The sequence below is a fragment of the Meleagris gallopavo genome, chromosome 5 (genome assembly GCF_905368555.1).
Source record: "Meleagris gallopavo chromosome 5, MGAL_WU_HG_1.1, whole genome shotgun sequence".
Taxonomy (NCBI): Eukaryota; Metazoa; Chordata; class Aves; order Galliformes; family Phasianidae; genus Meleagris; species Meleagris gallopavo.
In genome coordinates, this window is record NC_139408.1 from 11866908 (window position 1) to 11888975 (window position 22068).

General features: G+C 40.3%; 1 protein-coding gene across 4 annotated transcripts in view; it reads right to left on the reverse strand.

Moving 5' to 3' along the window:
* The window catches only part of TPH1 (tryptophan hydroxylase 1), a 267702-nt gene that overhangs the window by 218351 nt on the left and 27283 nt on the right, over positions 1 to 22068 (reverse strand). For all 4 annotated transcript variants that reach the window (XM_085224252.1, XM_085224250.1, XM_085224249.1 and 1 more), the window contains one exon: positions 4398 to 4558. In XM_085224252.1, the coding sequence (XP_085080378.1) occupies positions 4398 to 4558 (161 nt within the window). The remainder of the gene's footprint in view (positions 1 to 4397; positions 4559 to 22068) is intronic.

The following is a 22068-nucleotide window of genomic DNA, read 5'->3' on the forward strand; positions in this document are numbered from 1 at the left end:
CTTCAGTTTCAATTAGAAGTGAGGCAAAGGAGATGAAGCACCAGGTGAGAGGACAGACAGACACCTGCCGTTTAGCAGGCTGCCTAGTGAATTTGGTGTTTGAAACCTACTGTGTGCCAAGGTACTGACATGGCATAGCAACAGCTGTAAGCATTACAGCAGAAACAAGAGCTTCTCCCCCTTCTGAACCCTCCTTCAAGCAATAGCATTACAGCAGCTTACAGCCTAAGCACAAAGGCCAGCAAGACCAGCAGGGCTCACAGCTTCAATGCCGCAACGATAAGCAAAAGCTGCAAACATCAGACAAATGAAAAGCAAAGCCATCACCAGGATGACCCAAGTTCAAATCAAATCTCAAATCCTGAAATTAAAAGCAAGGAGAAACAGCCTGCAGGCTGGCCAGAACAGCATTGGCTCAGTGAGGTTATGGCCCCACAGTGACAAGTGACTTTGGCAAAGCCCTGAGGAACAAGCAGAGGAACAACAGTGTCGCAGCCACCAGGACCCACCTCACCTCAGCCATTTGTTGCACACTACCCAGAAGCCCAGCACTACACATACAATCCAGCAAGGAGAAACTTTCATAATGTAACACTTGGTTTTTGGTTTTTATTGGTGTTGGCTTTTATTTTGTGGGATTTCTTTTTAAGAAAACAAGGCAGAATAAAAGAAAATAAAAGTGAAATCACTTCTATTAATGCAAAAGAGTAAAAAAGGGAGCACTCCATCCAGCTTCTAAAAGTAGTACTCTCTGAATAGCCTGGTTTTTGTTGCTGTATTTATGAAAAGATTCCTCCGTTACAGAACCAACCAGCAATTCATCAATGCAACAGATAAAAGAAATATTACTATTTACACCCAGGTTTTTGACCTGAAGTTCTAGGGTCAGGTGGGCAAACTAGAACTCATCTAACCCTCAATAATCATTTTAACATTATTTTTCCATCCTTAAAAGAAGATACTGATGAGATTTCTTTGCAGAGAATGCTGCAAATTGATAGCTTTGTTCCAGTTCACTACAGTTTCTTATTGATTTTCTCTCATTTGAGCCTGCATTGATTTGTTAATCCCTTCTCTGCAACAGTTTTAATGACAAATTGAGAATGAAAAACTGCATGCTTTAGGGCCTTTTCCACCAACCTCTTGCTTCAAACCATAATTTCACATAGATTTGGAAAACATCCATACCCTGGGTCAGACCTGACTTAGCTCATACTAAGACAATCTTTACACTGCAGCCTTTCCGCTTAGGCTTCTCATAGATGGACAAGGCAGCTACTGAAAGAACCCTAGCAAGGCAGAAGAGGATTTCTGCATTTAGGACAGCCCCCTTCCAGGGCTGTTGCTTACACAGGCTTTGTCTTAACACTGACTAGGTTTTTTTTAAGCAATTTTGCACCACCAAACCACAGCAGGGTCAGCAGAAGCAAGGCAGATACAGGCTGCCACATGTCAATGGCTTATTTTTGTTCCCTGACACAACTGGCCCCCCTTCAGCCATCACTGCCAACAGTTAGGCTTGGTGACTGTGAAACTGAGGAGGAAATTAAGTCCAAGAACTCAGGTATCCAAAAATGACAGCGATACAAGTTTTCGTAGTCTCCTAACTGAAATTGGAGATCTCAGTCCTCAGCTGTAATCTAGCACAGCTTTCTTTAATTACAGAAAGGGCATAATGAGAGCACGGCTGCATATGAACCGTGCTGCATATCCAAAATGACTGTAGACTTCCCTTCCATCCAATTTAGTGAAAAATGTTCAGCACTGCAAGATCATTTCTTCTCATTTGTTTACCGTTGCAGCAAATGCTTGCTGCAACGTGAATGACATGCTGAACATACCCCAAACAGTAAAATGATAGCTATTAAAACCAAAAATATCAAATTGGCCTGGAAAAGCATTTTGACAAGGAGGAAACATTAAGCCAGGTCTTTGTAGCATTTGCTAAATACAGAGGCTCATCATATTTCAGGCCATTCGTATTTAATTGTCCTTTCATCTGAAGAGCAGTGGCTGTGAATGCACATCAGGCAGCAGATGAGTCAGATGTTCTGAAGAGGTCCAATCAAGGACGCCCCACAACATAAGAGCACTGCATGCATAATGTCTCACACAACTGACTTCTGCTACAGCCCCAAGTTCCTTTTCAGTGTCTCATCCTATTCCATGGCGGTTCTGCACAAAAGCAGTGAGAGAAAAAAACAATAAAAAGGCCTGCAGACTCTTATTTCAGGAAGTTTAAAGGCAGGAGACTACAGGAACCTGATGTTCATGCACACTTAAAGCTGATTAGCAGATAATCATCTTAAGTGCAGGCTTTTGTTCTTCCATTGTTTCGAACGAAAAACAAACAAAAAACATCCACTTGTATTTCTCAAGGTCAGTGTTTCCAAACGAATTTGTGAGATGAAGCCAAACTCACAGTGAAAACTTACAGTGTGTGTCTTCCACAACACTTCAAAATTCAGTTTTGGAAAGGTAGACAGACTGCAGATACTGAGATTATACTCATTTCAGCACAAAGAAGAGAGACTCCCCAGTCCTTGGTGAGGGTATGAAGACAAGTCACAGCACAGGAGGTTATCTCAAGGACAGCACAGTAGACTTAAGCTAGTGTGCCTTTTATACTCTCCTCTAATTTCTACATCAGTTTCTCCACTTTGGTTTTAGCAGTATTAACACAAGTTCAAAGGGAATCAATGGACCAAAACATGGTTCAAAATTTTTGTTCAATCATTAAAAATCATTAGTTGTAAGCGTCAGCTATTAAATTGATCCTCTTTAATGAAGTGCATGTTGGAGTTGATAATTCACAGTAAGCATGGAAAAGAACTCATCCTCTCTGTGTTCATTTTAACTCAGCTCAAATCAAACCTCATCTTTGTATGATGACAAATGGAAAAAGGATACTTTGTGTGTAAAAAAAAAAAACAAAAACCCACCACCAGCTGACACACTACACAGTACATACATTGCAACTTAACACAATTTTAGGTATAAATTCTAACTCTGGCATTATTTAGTAACCTTGAAGTGAAGTGATTTAGGCTCTTATCTGTTTTTTCCTTTTCCCATCAATGCAGATCCTCTCAGCGTACAAATGATGCTAGCTCTTGATCACACTCTTCTTAAATCATCTTCATGCTGTTAGCTCTGCAAAGAATGATGCCTGCTCCAGAGCACTGCCATTGCTAATCACTCAAATCAAGTCTCTCACAGGTCTATAAGGAGGAACAGCGCTGAGGGCAGCAGAATGAAGATGAGATGTTGTTTTTACTCTTTCTTTTCAAAGAACGTTTCTGATTGCATCTCCTTCCTTCACCTTCATGGATCACTCATCCTGCCAAGCTTAAGTTCCCCTGGCAAAAACTACAGTTGCCGTGGCTTTGTATTGTACAAGAGACAAGAGAACTACTTTAGGCATTGCCCAAAGTACAAATGAAAAGCAGCACAAAACAGGTTTAACGGTGGTGTTCCTATAGCTATCTAATAGCAAAAGCAAGGATGCCATTCTCAAAACAAGTTAGACTGCTGTTTGAGACTCAGTGGAGTCAACACCAGCCAAACAAATTATTTGTCAATGCAGCATCCTATGCTCTAAGGTTCCACTTCTCATCTGAGTGCACACATCCACAGAACGTTGATGACAGGAAAGGGCTGAGGCTGACTCTGCTAACTGAAGTCCTGCTGCAAGACACAAGCTGAAGGCAGAGCAGCAGTGCATGCACTGCAGCTGAAGACCTCAACCTCTACTTACTCCTTGCATTCTGACTGCCACAGGGAGCTGCACATTGCCTCCCAGCAGGCCAATCGCCGCATGCTGCTTCTCAGATACTAACAGGCCAAGAATATGGTTTGCAGGCAGTACAGGTTGCATGATTTGTCAGACTACAGCAAACAACTTTGAGTTCCTCTGCAATATTCACTTTCCCACCATCTTTGTGTTTGTGGATTTTCTCAGTCATACAAAAATGACTCCAATACGGATGTTACGAAGTAGAGAAATTGCTTAGTCAACCTGAGACAGAAGCTGCAATATAATTTATCAGCTAGAGAACAGCCATTGGCTAAATTGTTTCAGAGGGCTTCAGCAAGAAGTAGTGCCACACCTGGGCAAGGTTCCACCCCAGCTGTGAGACTCCATCAAAGCTGCAGCTATCTCCAGTATGCATTTATATGTGAAAGAACTTGGCATCTGGTTCAAACAAGAAAAAATGAGCTTCTTAATGCAAAAGCCTTTTATGAAATTTGAAGTAACTGAATCATTAACTTCTGAGCTTACAGGAAGAGCATCAAGGGCTTGTGCTGCAGCATTTGAAAGGTTTCTATTAGGAAATTGTTCTGATTATCTTAATGCACCCAAGAAAAACCTGGAAAAATGGTAATTTCTTCATTACCTGAGATGCTCCATTTAGGCAAGACAAGGAAATAGGAATGTTACAGAACAGCTTCACGGATTGTTCAGATGCTGTGCACATCTCCTCCCCATCAGGAACCACTGCATGTCTTCCAAGCTGTCCGTAGTCTGCTCTGCCCCAGGTGAATACCTTCCCAGTTTCTAAAAACAAAGCACATTTCAAGATTACTTATTCACTAGGTTCCTGGAACATCTGGATACCAATTCAAAGCTAGAACACCACTTTCTAATGATCTTATCTAAAGCTTCAAAAACCTAGAGAAAACTTATTTGCTTCTGGGAGCATAAGAAAAATTATATCAAAACTAAAGATGAATTGAGTTGCAATTCCACACAGTTTCTCCAACTTCATTAACTTTCCAGCAGAATGCCAGCTGTGCGATGGCCTGGGCTGTAAATGAAACCACTCCAGTGAAGCTGCTTAACTTGTATATACTGCATGCAATACACATAATTTGTTTATATAAAGGATGTTGTTTTTTAGCTTAACAGAAGCACACACACAAAACAGCTGTTTTTGAAGCACAAAAGATTGTTTTCTGTTCTCAGCATTTGCCGCAGAAATATCCATCCTATGTCCTGTATTTAACATATGGTTTGTTTTCCTGATAGAAGTCAGGATACCTTCTGTCACAACTCCTGCTAGCAAAGTGATAGCCCTCGGGGCAGCAGCTGATTAGTGAGGAACACCACCACAGTCATCATTAAGCACTGCAAATACACAAGTTTGTTCTCACAGGAATCACATTTTTACCAACACAGTTTTAAATGAAATCTGCAGCATTTGGATCATCCTTCTCCCCACATTACAAAGGGTTCACTGCTGCAGGACTGACACCCCAAAGTCCATCCTACAAAATGAACAATATTCATGAAGTAATGCTTCTTACCTTCCATTCCTATTTTGAAAGAACACGCAAGGTGCAAGCTTTTTTTTTCTTAATGACATAATTACATTTGCAAGGAAGTCAGTGAAAGCTCTCCTTCCACAGCTTCCAATTTAAAAAGTTCTATATACACAATATAAACAATATGCTCTTATGTGGGTTTTTACTAGAAGCAGCAATCCCATTATAGCCCAGAAGGAAGTCTGCAGCGACCCTGAATTCCACGTGTACCTTAGTCAAGCCTCAAACTTCTCCTGAGAACTGGATTCCTCAAGTCATAAGCTGAATGATTTTAATTTTCCTCAAATCATAGAATCACAGGGTAACTTGGGTTGGAAAGGTCCTAAAAGATCATCTAGTTCCAACCCCCTGCTGTGAAATCTGTGAGAAGTCAAGCAAAGCAGCTCTAACACTCACTTCTGCCCTTGCCTTTCAGTGAAGACGTATCCCACAGAGCTGAGGGTTTCCTTAATATGCCTCAGGAAACCTGAACACCTCTTTATTTTTTGGGTGCTGTTATACTGTCTCAGAAGGAACATAGGCACTGCTGGTTTGGGGGATTTAAGCTGGTAATGCATTTCAAACTGGAAATCTCTGACTTAGTAGAAATGTACATGAAGTATATCCATCTTCCTTGGAAATCTGCTGGTAGTGGTATCTTTCACTCAGATCTTTCAGTTTTTCAGATTCATTCTCTCAGTTCACTGATAACGCTTTCCCTGAAATAATTAAGGGATAAAATTAGTTGTCCTTTTCTTTCAAGGGCACAAAGATTTTTTGCCTTTGGAGCTCTCTAGCACTTAGGGAGAAGCTGAAACCAATCACACACTCCTTTCAACCCAAGAGAGGTCTTTCAATACACAGGCTTTGTTTTGTTAGGTTAAAGCACTAGAAGGTTTCATTAATAGAACACCAGTATGCTTTAAAACTTGGAGGAAATAGTTTGTAGCTTTAAAAATGTATATGCTTATTTTGTGGGTACTGTATTTATTTTACAGTTTGGATGGATCTCTGCTAAAAACGTCTGCAGCTGCAAAAATGTTTCAGGAAAGCTCCTGTCTCAATATGTTCTGCAGCAAACGTAAATGTAGATTGAGTCTCGGGCTTTTACATCACACCAGATTACTGCTCCTATGAAGAAGTCTGTGAGCAGACTAGAAACCTGCAGGCAGGCTGCTCTACTTTGTATCAACTCCAGGAAGTCAAGCTGAATTTTACAGAGGATAAATCCAGAAAGAATTTTTGTAGCATCTAGTTAGATCATTAACATGCCACAGGCTCTCAAGCCAGACATTGCTGCATTGACCTCAAGGACTGTAATTCAACTTAAAGCGTTTCAACCCTAAGAAGCCAAACAAGTCAAGTGCAGGAGAGATAGAGGTCAGCAACCTATAAGGCCTCCAGAAAGGTGAGCAGGGTATGTGATGACACATCCAGATCCTCCCAGGCCAATGGTAGCACTACCTTGGACACAGGAAAGAGTCTGACTTTTTTCCCAAATGCAAATCGTGTGTTCCATCTGGACCCAAACACTCAGAGAAGCCCCAACCACTCAGGTAACAGCAAGGATCCTGGGCATGCTCACATCAGAGCAGTGCTCTGCCTTCTCTAAATTCATGCCTACTGCTGGCATTCATGGATTCAGATGAAGGCAACATAAAATTCCAAGATACATCTGACCAGTTACTCACTGAGAAAATTATTTTCCTGCTCTGTAGGTGACCAGTCGATACCATCTGTCTAACTACAGCTGCCATCAGCTGTTTATTATGTTTTTATCAGCAATGAAGACTGGAAAAAGCTCCTTTACCTACCATCTCTACATGCTGTAAGTTTGGCCTTTTTTTTCCTTCTACTATTCTTTACATATTGGTGCCCTTCAGGTTTACTGCAATTCTATTATTTGATCAATTTTTGAGGCACTACATTAAACTTTCAAATAAGTTGAAATATAAATAACAAGCCTGGAAACAGTATGATGCTCATGATTTTTCTTCTCCACAACCTTACAATGGCTTTGAAGTGTGCTCATTTTTATTATTGCAAATTATTCCAGCAAATTTGGTGGAAATAAAGAACATGAGTATATCAGAAGGACTGAAAACAGACAGTAATAGGGCTTAGCTACAGCAGAACACCTCCAATGCCCAGATTCTGTTTTAACTGGACAAGCAGCATAGAAACACCAAACAGCCTTTAGCAGTCTCACTGTTCACAAGCAGAAATAACCAATTTCACTTTTTTCCATTTTGCAACTAAGAGAAACAAGTTTCAGGTGGTTATTGGTTACACGGAGAATATCAACCTTAAATTTTAAACCAGATAATTTTTTTTGTTTAAGAAGAGATTAAAAGTTGGCCCAAAAAGCCAACTCCTTTAGATATCATGAACTCCAAAATATCTTTTCTGTAAGAGAACCTAATAGAAGCTGATTTAGAAGTGCCTCCTCTATAAAATGCCAATTACATTTTTAGCTAACAGACCAACAAAAAAATTTCAGTCACAAGTGGAAATTTCAGGCTGAGGCAAATACCAATGCATGGAAAATTCCAGCCAAGAAGGTTAAAGTCTTCTCAAAATCCTAAGCGAAAGAAAGCATTGAGTTATGACAGAAAGTGTTAAGCAACTGTAATGAGAGGTATTGCTACTGTGCTGCTTATAATATAGATGGTATTTTAAAATGTTCTAAGAATATTTGAGAAAGACATTAGTCATACAGAGTAAGGAGGCTGCAGGATGAATTACTTAAGAATGAAGGGTGATATAACAAGGAATGTTGGTCTAATATTAGAATAGAACAGATTTTAATTAGAAGTCAAGAAAACATACACAGTGATGAGTCAACTGGACAGAGTACATCAACCATGGAAGTAGCTGAGGCATCAGAAAAAGGTGTTTTGTACCAGACTCATACAGTAAAAGAATAAAAGGCAGGAGGAATTTCTTCAGCTTGTGTGAAAGAAAGACGCATACTACATTGGCAGCTCTTTTAAGATACTAATGATGCTTCCTAAGACCTTGATCTTGCCATGTTCTGAACACATGGGCCCCGATTCCTAAAGGTTCTTTAAATCCTCAACAGTGAAGATCAGCATCACCCCAGAAGACATTATCACAACTCCTTCTTTTCCCACAATCAAACCATAGAATCATTAAGGTTGGAGAAGACCTCTTAGGATCATCCAGTCCAACCGTCCACTTACACCAATATTGCCTACTAGATCATGCTCCTAAGTATGACAACATCTACCCTTTAACACCTTCAAGGATGGCGACTACAACAATTCCCTGGGCAGCCTGTTTCAAAGCTGACCACTCTTTTTGAGAATAAATTCTTCCTAACATCCAATCTGAATCTTCCCTGGTGCAACTTGAGGCCTTTCCTCTAGCCCTATCACTGTTAACTGGGAAAAGAGGCCTAACACCACTTTGCCACAGCCTCCCTTCACCAGCTTCATTGCCCATCTCTGGAAATGCTCCAGGGCCTTGAAGCTTTTCTTTTAGCAAGGAGCCCAAAACAGAATGGTTGCAGCCTCACCAGGGCTGAGTACAGAGGGATGACCACCTCCCTGCTCCTGCTGGCAACTATTTGATACAAGCCACAATGCCATTGGCCTTCTTGGCCACCTGGGCACTCTGCTGGCTCATGTTCAGCCAAGAGTCGACCAACACCCCCAAGTCCTTTTCCTCCATGTAGCTTTCCAGCCATTCTGCCCCAAGCCTGCAGCATTGTATGGGGTAGTTGTGATTAAAGTGCAGGACCTGGCACTTGGTCTTGAATTTCATCCTACTGGCCTCACCATGAAAGTATGATAGTATTCACTGGAAATCCAGCGCCAGAAAGGCTCCTCTGTATTTTCCTCAATTCAGCCTTCTATCCTTATGCTACCACATAGCGTACACAGTTAAGAACAGCCTCAAGATTACAAATTTACAATCCTCAGAATTTTGCAAATCCAGCAACCTTGCATAAAGCACCTCTAGTTGCTTCCTGCCTGACACTGTGGCTCTTACTGTGCTCTACGGTGCTGCCGAGACTGCAGAGTTATGTTATCTGGCACTTTCTCAGTCAACCTACTCAGCCACAAAAATACTTGGTGAAAAAATATCTATTTGGAAAAAGCAGCCTTTTGATTTTAGAAACAGCTTGGTTTCACTGTTAAACAACAGGCGGACAGGGATATTAAAATTTACTCCTTTTCACATAGATTCAGATTAATCTTTCTATCAATTTTTCTCTTTTAAGATGATACCATGATTGCAGTAGTATTACCTCCTTGAAGCCTCTCTTCAGTACGCAGACAAGCTTTGAACTATGCTTTCATAAATACAAGATGAAAGAGTTCATCTAGGCTATCTTAAGTCACGGTTACATTAACAATTACTTTGCAAATGAAGCCTGGATATCCATGCTGAATGCTTAATCTCATTCAGATCTGAAATAGGATCTTCTATAGTAAATTCCTAATGTCTGCTTTCATGTGAAAATTCACAGTAGCATCTATTTAAAACTGGCATTTATAGGGAGCGCAGAGAGCAAGTCAACCCCTGTCCCACAGCTACACACCTCTGCCATCCTTCAGGACAACCATTTATCCTCCAACCATTCTAACAACCATTCTGGTTTCAGCAGTTGGAAACCTGGCAACACTACTGCATCTACAATGCTGTACTGTGCAAGGTTCTGGTACAGTGCAGGATTAGCAGAACTGACAAAGGTTTCCATGGCCGCTTTATGCTCTTACACAGGAGTCCAGTACAACAGAGCTGCCCAAACCCCTTAACAAACCTTTCTACATGACCTCCATAGAGGCTTCTGCATTTTTACATAATAACCTATTTCACTGCTGTTGTTTTTTTTTTTTTTTTCTATTTTGATTTAAAGCAGCTATTAAAAACATCGTGAAAGCACAAATCTATACGTGATGCTGAGGTCATGCCTCTTCTGTCAGAAAAATTCAACAGAATAGGAAGAACACTCCAAGAGTTGTCAGCAATAGAAACCTCCAGATAGGACAATTGCCATTTTCAGCCTTGTGCAGTCACAGGCTGTAATATGCTTCTAGTTCAGAAGAGTACACGGCCTTCAACATGCAGCAGCTCAAGAGGGCTTCCAGGCTTGCAAGCAAACTATAAGTAGGATTAAAACTGCAACGAGAGGCCAACAAACAAGTGCAATGGAAGAGAACCATAAAAGTATCACCAGTGTTCCTGCAGCAGCTATGGATACGTCAAACTTTTATGTGCTTTAAGTGGGTCAAAAACTGCTGCCATTCTCACCTGCATCAGATACCCCAAGTCTGGTGACCAACTGAACCACGTGTGTGACAGCAAAACAAACAAAAAAGGCACCTAATGGGTTTCACACCACTAGAACCAGTGGCTCATCTAGCAAACAAATGGCTTCTCTTTGTGACCCACGTCTATTGCCCAAAATACTAATAAAAATTAAGAGGAAATAGAAAAATAAATCAGCCAAGAAGACAATTACGAATTTATGAAAGAAAATTCCCCCAACCAGGAGGAACTATAATACATGACACGTATCTAAACAGCATAAGAAAATAGCATACAGCTGCCCTCAGAACCTCCTGGAAATATCAAAATTCTAAGCATCCAGTGACTCCTAATAAGGAAGTATAATGGCAAACACTCTGCTAGGCAGGCAGTGCCATTAGGGTGCTTTCTCTTAGAGAAGACAATGGGATTGTGGCAGCTTTTAGCCCAGACAGAGAGGTTCAGAGCACAGACTGAGAACTTCAGAAACCATTTGCTCCAAGATAATACAAGAAACCGTGGGCCCAACTAGTTGCACTAGTCCACCGAGCCCATCACTCCTCACTGTGCTTGAACACTCAGTCTTGAGGGGAAAGGTAAACCAAGCCAAGGAAACAATCCAGCTGAAAAATAGGCTAAAACATGGGAGCTTGGCAACAGTAAGTAGTGAGAAGGCACTGCCCGTCTAAGTCAGCTTGATACTCTATATGATAGGCTAGAGGTAACTCACAGTTTCACATGGCATACTAGATTTATCAATAGATCCACCATCATCAGGACTATCAGCGCCATTAAAAATGTGAACTGCTTTGATTTTCATTCATTAAAAAGATAGGGAAGCTTTCCCTTTTTAGCTTCCGTAATTACACCCAGTTATGTATCAAGATGGGCAGCATTTAGTTAACGTGATTATCCACATACTTAATCGCATGCCTCACTGCTTTGAAAAATTGCAAAAAAATATCTTTCAAGTATGGAATATTTCAAGACACTCCAGACACCCGCTAAGTCTTGCCCCTGGGTTTGGGTTTTTTTAGGGATAAAGGCTGTTTTGCTTTTAGAGAAACTGGAAACATGAAATATTGCATGAAGCTCTGACTAAGCTGGAAGAAAAATTACAACAGGAAATTTAGTAGATCTTAAAATTGTGTACATATAGTTGATATTAAGCAGATATATGATCCTGGTTCAAAAAAGAAAAAGGGGAGGCCATCTATTACCACACCTGGTCCATGAAATGATGAACCAAAGCTAAGAAAGCAGGGTAAGGGGCAGGGGAGGTGTTGGAGCACTTTTCCCACTTTGCATTCATCTGCAAGATGAGAAAATTCCCTTCTCATTTCTCTCCACTCATGATTAGAGTCATGACTGCCTCACCAGCTGTGCCTCTGGCTCATTTTAAATTCAAACTACGATGCATATCTCACTTTTAGACTTTTAATAGCAATGCCTTAAAATGCAGATTGCTGGCTAAATTTAGTTACATGATTAAAAACAAATCTAACTCATCTCTACCCAGCAAACAGATCTGCTGCATTCAAGGTTCAATAAAGGACTTAACTCTTTATCTAAACACAAAGCCAAAACAAAAAGAAGAAAAAAAAAAAAAGAAAATCAAAGCACAATTTAGCAATGTCTCTAAAAAAGCAAGATGCATAAAACATTAACCAGCTATGGAAAACTATCTGCAAATGCATCATAGTATACCATAGGGTTTTTGTTCTGTACTTCTGCAAATAAATTCAGCACTGTGCTACTACAGCAGTATGAGTCATACACTTTTACTGACGTTCTATATTTGTATCTCCATGCACTTCTGCACTGTTTTGTGCTTTCTTGCATACAGGCCTCCCTAACCTGGAATCTCCTTGCTGCTGCAGTCCAGCATCTCTTCCCCTAACATGTTACAGGAAAGTGAATAGGTATTTCTTTCTAAAGATGTTCAATTATTTCTGGGCACCGCTTTGAAAAACACAATGCAAATGCTTTCATTCATTCACAGTGATTTTTCTTGAGTCTTGTTTCCTGCTTATTTCTCTGTAAGCGGACCGCTCAGACATTCACCACTTTATACGTACGGTCCATGTCCTATTTCACTAGACATAACATGGTACTGTGCCACAGAAAATGTTATTCAGACGTTACAAAATGCAGTACAGCCATCTTTTCCACATCGTTTTATAAGATGCGTTACCTAAAGCCCCAATATTGCAAACATTTACAAATCTGCCTTATTTGGAGAACCCACATAGTCCTACTCCTCTCAATATCCCATTGCCATCTGAGTCTATCTCGGAAAGAACAGACATCTGTCTAAAAGAGATCAACAAAGCGAAGGCAATTAAGTTCCAAGTGCTAATATTTACCTTGTCAAAAAACTCAAGGGCATGCTGTGGAGACACAGACACAGAAACATCACAAAAAAACCCTGGAATGGAAGTCTGCAGAAACAGCAGGCTTTCTTCACATTGCTCACAACATACACTCCCAAGAACAAATATTCACAAATTTTGCACAGAGATTTGAGTACATAACAACCCTCAGTGATGCATGATTCTGTAGTGTTAGAAAAGTCACAATGTTTGCAAAGAAATAGGTCGCATTATGAAAACAGTGTTAGATGACCAATCCTGCACCCTCCTAAAAGGTTTTAAACTTAACTGCTCCCAGAAGCAGCTGAGTTTGATATGCAACGGAATTCAACCCTAATTGTGTTGAATTGATGTTCTTAAGAAATTAAGTACAAAACAAAACCAAAAAAAACCAGAACAGTATCACAAAGCCAACAATAGCACCTTCAGAGCCTCCCAGGAGATCACCCTGCTAGTTCAGAGTCAGAACCATTAGAACAGCAACCAACTAAGACAGAGTGGGCTGCTCAGCTCATGTAGTGATCAGCTGTAACTACAGCATTGTCACTGACCGGAGGAACAAAACAGTCTAAAAATGGATGGGAAGAAGAATTTGTGTCCTTTGAAGTCAAGAGACAAATAATGAGCAATGAGGTGATGTATTCTTTCCAGAATACTATCCCCATTTTTTCCCCAGCCACAAAAGAGTTTAAGAGTACAGGAAAAAGAAAAAAAAAAAAAAAAATCTACCCTAAGTTACGTGTGGTCTAGATGCTTAACGTCAAGGAGACTGCAAGGAGAGAGGGGGAAAAGGCATAAACATCTGCATAATGGTGCAAGTATTTATAAATACCACTTATGCCCCTAAAAATCTCCATCACCTACCAGAACTTGCAATCCAGCTAGCAATATCCTTTAACTCACACATTCTTGTTGCAACTCAGACCTCTAACTCTACACAATTCATACATTAAGAGACTGTCCAGGAGATGTATCCAACATCCCCGAGCCATAGGACGCGGAGCAAAAGAGGAAGAAGTTTAGATCTGGAAGTTTAGCATTAGAGATGTTTCTACCCATAAATACAATGAATGAAATGCAGGCATTAGGAACGTATAGGAATCTGCCACATGCTGCAAAGGGGGAACAATACTAGTGAGGTTTAATTTGGATACCTACATAATCTGTGATTGTTTGCAGTGCCAGCATATTTGTGTTTAAGGATTACCATGTACATAAAGATGTAAGAACTCATAAGCTGTGCTGCCCATTACCAAGAGAGCTGCATGTTTGAAAGCAAGAGGGGAGAAATAACATAACATCTCCTCAGAAACACAAAGGGAACAACAATGAAAATCAAAGCAACAAAAAGCTCTTGGCTCTTCGTGGCCTTCTTTCCTTTGACATTAAAAAGGATGTTGATTGAAAGAAGCAGTACCGCCACATTCACGCTTCACAGAACGCAACGAGATTGGACAGCTTTTAATGATACCGTGAGTTCTCTCCTGCCCTAAAGCAGCTGGCCAGGTGGGGAAGAGTTGTTGCTTTGAAATAAAAAGTTCAAATAAATAAATAAAAATATAAATAAAAATCAGACACTCTGAAAGCCATTTTACATATCAAATTTGTGCCTACACAGGATTAGCTCGCTGCAGGGACTTGAATCCCAAGGGCATGGGGTGACCTGATTTGGATGAACACTGCTCCAGCCCTGGTGGATTACCAAGTTTTTAAATAACTATCCTAGTTCTTAAATTGGACACATCAGCAGTTTGTTACAGATTTCAACTATCAGCTTCTGCCTGTGTATACACCCACAGTGGTTTGGGCTCGTTTGGTTGAGTTTTTAATCTTCAACTAAGTGAGCAAGCAAGAAGAGAGAAGCACAACAGCATTTAACATCCTCCTTTGCACTGCGTGACTTGTCAAGATGATTCTTCAAAACAGATGAATGACTGGTAATCCACACTGCCACCTTTATGTCCTCCCCATAAGCTTGCCCTTTTCTTCTGGCAGCTTTTTTGTCCATTTTCTTTCAAACCAACTGCTTCAGCTTCAAATCAGTTGCATCACCAGCAGGCACAAGCCTGAAAGAAAACATTTATGCACAGGCAAATTCCTACATAACAACCAACAGCTGTTAAAAAGGTCAAATTATGAAGGCAGAAACATAAGATGAGAACAAAATGATTTTCAGTTTGCTTAATATTTTGGGATGCAAGAAGTAAGTAGGAAAACATACTCCTAAATGTGTTTCTGTATATATTTTTTCTGAACTTTTGAAATGTAATGTTTTGTTGGATTTTTTTTTTAAATAAAGAAAAGTAAGGTTTCCTATGTTCATTAGAAGAACTATGGAAAGCTGATAAATAGCACTGACCCTGAATCAACTGCCTTTAGCAGGTTTTGTACCATTTTTTTAATAATAAAGTGACATCGTGTACATAATATCCCCCTCCCATGGCTTCTAATCTGCATGAATCAGATGCTACCACCGTCTTAGTATCATCCAAGTCTTTCTCCAGGCCCCAGAACAAAGGAAACTTTTCACTGTTACCATTTATTCTCAGCACATACTGTGCTCCCTATAGCATTAGACAGACAAACAAGTCCCCAAAAAAGCAGCTGGCAATAAAATGTTTTTTCCTTCCTCCAGATAGTTCCTTTATTTTCTCAGAAGATGAAGAAATTATTAGCAGCTGATTTTATAAGGCACTTGGACTGCAAATTTGAAATCATACATGTGAATCCTGTATTTCACAACTTGGATTTACGTGCTCAATTTTGAGAACAAAAACTTCAAGTCATCATGAAGCAAAGTCTTCCACCTCTTTGTCACCACTGATCACAGTGCATAGTTTCTTGTAGCAGAAAGCATCCTTTCATCAATAAATGAAAACAACCAATTTATTAAACAACAGTGTAGCCTACATCAGGCTGCTTGTGGTCAAGACCAAGAGATGGTCACAGGGGATACAAATAAAGCTGCAGTTACATCAAGATTATCTTACAATAGAAAAATAGAACAAAATGAAAGTTTCAAAAGCCTGCCATATAATTAGGAACTAATCTACTTGGAGAAACTGAAGCCTGAGTGATACTGGTTTATTAAAGCAGTGATGATAAAAGTTTTGCATGGAGGAAATCAAAATGTTTTCCCACACAGCAGGTCAAATGAGCCCTGTCTTACAGAAAATCAGTATACTGCCATTGGTACTACTTCCTATCCCTCTCTTTTGAAAGCATTTTTGTTTGGGGCTTTTCTGTATCATTGTTCTGTACTGATGCAATTGTTTCCCCACGGAGTTGTCCATGACACGCAATTTTAACAAGCTTCAGTTCCAAATACCTCCTCAGCTGCTAAGATTCAACTAAGGTCATGCGTGAGAACAACTTCCTACAGCATTTCAAGTCCCTGCCTAGCTATTGCAAGGAGAAATGTTCAGTGGCAGAAATGCTGAAATAAACATGCATGGAAATTTCCATACAAGAGCTTACAACAAGAGAGGAAGTCTGGGCTTGAAACAGAGAAAAAAAAAAATGTAGACTTGACCCAAACAGGCTCTTCAATCTATCAGAGCATCCCAAAATCCTCAATCTCAGCTGTTTGGGATCTGCACAGAATACACATGCTTAATCTTTGCACCGATGTTCAAATAGGAACCATAAAAAACAGATGAAATCACATCTGAGTTTCTACTGCCATGACACAAACTGGACGTCTCTTTTTCCTATTATACAAAAGAACTCTTCAAAAACACAAGTGTACAACTGTCATGGTCTGCAAAGTCCCCTTCAAATTTTTCCTTGGGGTAGGAGCAATCTGTTTATTCTTCATGCCATTACTCTGAGCCTCGCTCACCAACCAGAGCTTGCTGCACAGCAGTTGGGGGCTGGCCTTGGATCATGCCTCTGAGCAGGCACGTTCAGTGTCCAGCCTGTTCTTGAACCAGGGATGACCTCAGGTTGTTGGTTTGGCTCTCCTCAGCTTCTGGCTGCAAGCTTCTCAGAGTAGCACGTTAATCTTGCAGTATCCTTTTTCTGCTTACATGCATATAATTATAAAAAACGAGTGTCTGAAATATACTGCCAAATGAAAACAGCTCTGGATATCAACATAACTCCAAGTCAGCAAAACCAGTACACATCCCTACTGTATAGCACGAGTTAATCATAAGGCTTGGATTTCAGCAGTATTTATAAGAAAAGCAATGTGACTTTTTTTCATGGGTTGTATTAAAAAAGATATCCATCTTTTAATTCAAGGAAATCAAGGCACAGAGCGGCATGGAAATTAGTAGAAAGAAAACTGACTTTGCTTAAGAAACATAAGAAATACAAGAAATATTGATGGCTACCAGTTGCTGATCACACTTATATATGGACAAGACTTGAGTGCTAGAACATAAACATCAGTCATGGTATTTTCAGGGCACTCAAATCCAGCTGAATGCATACAAATGCACAAAAAATAAAACCCCCAAGTACTAGAAAACATCTATTTGTTCATACTTACATCAGTACAACTTCATGCTGTAGCAGCACAGAGTCATTCCCAGCATTCATACAAGCACGGTTACTCACCCCAAAAAAAGCCTGACTTAATTTTTTCATGTTGGGCTTATGTTAGATTGTTTCATGGCTCCTCACAGCTAGAGTAATTCAAACAAGAAAAGTCACCAGTCTGGCTACCAAGTGGAAGGAGCAGCTATACCTGCCTGTCAGATCTGTATCTGCTAAGTAGCAAAGAAGGGGAAAGAAAACATCCTACACGACCACAAATGCAGTACTCAAAATTCATAGCTGCTAATATATCTCCTGGACTCTATCAGATCTTACCTCAAATCCACTATTTGAAAAGTACTCTAAGGTAACCATGAAAAGAAGAAGCCAGATGGTTAGGGTTGTTTTGTTGTTGTTATTGTTGTTGGGATTTTTGTTTTTTTTCCCATCCTTGCTTTGTTTTTGTTCTGTTTCTTGGGAAAAAAGTCCCAGAAGACATTGCTTTTCAGGAACACTCAATTCTCACTAAGCTTTTAAAAAGCGCATTACCTATGCTCAAATAATAAGATTCATTAGTGACTATTAACCCTGCATAGTTAATTACATCGTACAAAAAATGTCATTTAAAAGGTTAGAAAAACAAGTATTTAATAAGTCTTAAGAAGCTACTAAGGTTAAGTGAAATCTCTAGATCAATGCACACGTGCGTACAGATTGTGTACACGTAGGCAGCTCCTTCCAACAGTGGAGCTTATCTACAAAAACGTTACAAATGCACAGTTTTAAATGAAGTCACACTGAAACACAACAGCCATCTCTCTTGCACACACGGCTCAGAGACCAACAAGGCAGAATAAATATACATCACGTCTGGAAAACATATGTCATGCAGATTAGTTTTGCTATTATGTAATGACTGGTTTCAGCTTTCACATTATTGTTTCATGCATGGTGGGTGCAAAGCACTCCTACTTCACTAAGTAGTCAAACTTTGAACTCAGATCATGTTGTAGGCCCTTTGCATAAATGCATAATTTCTCAAGTGCACATCCTTACCATTTGTCTGCTTCACATCAATGCTTTACTCTACCAAGGGCTTTGAGTTGCTGAAATTTCAGACAATTCTGTCATTGCTCTGCTATATGCAACTATGTCATGTGATAACGTTAAATGCTCAAAATAAAACCGTCATTCTTTTGCCCAGAAAGATCAGCAGCCAGGGCAAATAAGGCACTGTGTACTTCCAGTTAAATGTGATGAAGGCTGACAACATTGATTTGCCTACATTACATAATTCACCTACCAAATTTTTCCATACAACAATTGAGGTTTCTCTAGTCTATGGTCTTTCTTTTCACCTCTGTGCAAAGCTTCAACTTCAGTTTATAGCAACTTAAGTGTGAATGAGTTAAAATGCAAGTGAAACAATAAGCATCAGTCGAGCTTAAGCTGAACTAAACACCTATGCACCAAGGTGAAGCCAGATTTTAAAAGCTGCAGCTTCCTCTCCCATACATTTCGAGAAGTACTTTGCACAAGATCAGACAGGATACAGCCAGAACTGGAGCACCTACAAAAGTAACGGGTCCACCTAAGTGGTCTTAACACCAAGACACAGTGCAGCCAAACTAAGCTACCCCAGCTCATTCCTCATTTTGCTTCCTGGACTGTAGACACAAATATCCCTATGAAGGTCACTTTGATAGCATTCCAGATTTTCCCCAATCACAGAACAGGCTTAAGTTGCAATGAGAAGCAGCAAAACTCAGAATCCAATGATAATCAACGTGATCTCCATTCTACAGACCACAATACCAATCTGACAGGAGTGTCCTATGTCTCTCAGCTGAAAGGGGACGTAGGGAGGAATCCTCCAAATCAGCCTTCCTCACTCCTGAGTGACAGAGCCTAATGAAGAGGTGTCATGGTGGAAACCACAACACACGAAGTCTGGAAGCTGAATTCAAACAGCTGAATTGTGCTGGCACAGGCTGCCCAGAGAGGTTGTGGATGCCCCATCCCTGGAGGTGTTCAAAGCCAGGTTGGATGGGGCCCTGGGCAGCCTGGTCTGGTATTAAATGGGGAGTTGGTGGCCCTGCTTGTGGCAGGGGGGTTGGAGATTCATGACCTTGAGGTCCCTTCCAACCCGGGCCATCCTGTGATTCTGTAAAAGCTTTGAGGCTGGCAGGCAGAGACTCAGGTTATTGCTTGTTCCACCTCCAGAACAATTAGCAGTGATCTTGTAAGTTACTTACTCCACATTTGGATCTTTCTCTAAAAATACAGTGGATAAGGAACTTGGGAGCGGTTTGATGGAAATCAATAAAGCTGCAAATTTTCTTTTGCCTTCATTTCTTTTCAGCTTCATATAGGTGAATTGGCAGACATCAGTATAATGTGATTGAAGCAATGTCTATGATACATGGGAAGTGGTTTAACACACACACACACACACACACACACAAAAATAGGACAGTATAACAAAATAGCAAATGGCTCAGGCAGTGGCAATAACTTCAGCTACAAACACACAGCAGAACCAGAAAGAGACATTTACAGCCAAATTCTTCCTTCTTCTGAGTAGAACTTAATATCACCTTCATATCCTGATTAGACAACAGCTGTAAGATGGGAGGTGTTTCCAATACAGTTATCATCACTCCAATTTCAACAGTTTAATTTGCATTAAGGGAAAATGTATAAGAGAAAGAAATCCCAAGAAATTGCTTGGAACAAATAATCTGCTCTTCTGGGCCTTCCAAAACCACAACTCTTCTTGACATTGACTCAGGATATAGAAAACACAAGGAATACCACATTTACAGATCCTTGTAGGCAATTAGCTCATTAAGGTATTATTTCTTGAGACAAAAGGAAGCCACCGCTACTGAGAGTTCAGGTAAAATCTTTCAGCAGACATCACAACCAGGAAGAGATTGTGTCTTGTTTTCAAATTGAAATGATAAGGAATATCCAAAGCCACTGTCACACAAATCATTGCCATTGTGGGTGAACAAATGAGTCTGTCTTCAAAGAGCGAGGGATCAGGGGGTTCTCTGCTTCATACAGTGTCTGTGCAGTCAGCAAGATCCCATCAGAACCTTCTTACTCATAACCTTCCACATGCTTGTTAATGTAACTGACCTTGTTTATTATGTTTGCAAAATATATGGCTAGCCATAAACTGCAGCAATCTAACCACAGAAAGCAAAGAAAATAAACAAAAAGGGGGAAAAAAGAATTACCTCACACACTAATGAGCTAAATAAAATCTATACCACGTCCACATTTTACAGGTTCATTTTTCTGAAAGCTTTTTGAGATCAAAGTTCCTCCAAACCAGGGCAGACATTCACATTACTAAGTCCACAACAATCGTCATTTCCAACAGCAGATATGGCAAGGAAAAAAGAGGAGAGAAACTGAATATAACGGAGCCCTTCTTCCCACACAAAATCTCTGTTAAAAAAGCCCTGAAGTGTTCTGCTGAAGAGGAACTGAAGCTCTCTAAGCTCATCCAGTCACACAATATTTAGCAAAATGCACCTGGACAGGAGTAAGCAAGCATGAGGAAGTCATGGCCAAGATAGCCTGGCTAGAAAAGCTCCATGTTCTATCTTCCCCTTCTACGGTGGGAAAGGAATTCTATAGGCTGCCATGCACATAAATGAGCAAACATGATCATAGTTATTTCCTCCAGTTTTACAATTCTTGTTTAAAAAAAAAAAAACAAACACACACCGATCATAGTTATTTCCTCCAGTTTTACAATTCTTGTTTAAAAAAAAAAAAACAAACACACACCCTTTGACATTTTTTGTGAAGTACATTTAACAAAAATCCATTTAAATCCTACTCTCCATAAGCCACCTAAATCTCCATTTAGTATATCCAATATACTCACAAGATAGTTTACAAGGGAAAGAAGAGTGGACAGCAGGGAGAGGGAGATGATTGTCTGGCTCTACTTCACCCCCTGTGAAATCCCTTCTGGAGTGCTACATCCAGATCCAGGGCCCACAGCATGAGAAAGCTGCTTGGTCCAGAGGAGGGACACAAAAATGATCACAGTGCTGGAGCACCTCTCCTTTAGCTTAGGGAGGTGGGCTGGTTCAGCTTAGAGAAGAAAAGGGGATTTGGGGAGATCTCATTTCAGCCTTCCAGTACTTAAAATGAAATTACAAAACAAGAGGGAGATCAACTTTTTACACAGTCTGCTAGTGATAGAACAAGGAATAATGGTTTTAAACTAGAAGAGGGGAGATTTAGATTAGCTATTAGGAAGAAATTCTGTACTCAGAGGCAGTGAGGCACTGGCACAGGCTGCCCAGCAAAGCTACAGATGTTCCATCCCTGGAGGTGCTCAAGGCCAGGCTGGATGGGGCCCTGGGCAGCCTGAGCTGGTGACTGGCAACCCCCTCATGCAGGGAGTTGGAACCCACTGATCCTTAAGGTCCCCTACAATCCAAGCCATGCTATGATTGTATGGTATGCATAACTACTTAATGTACCAATTGAAAATTACTAAGAACAAGGAGGAGCAAAAGAGGGACAATTACCAAAGAGATAACACAAATCACTCAAAAGATTGTTACTAAGTATCTATGAAGAAAACAGTATATATGAAAAACTG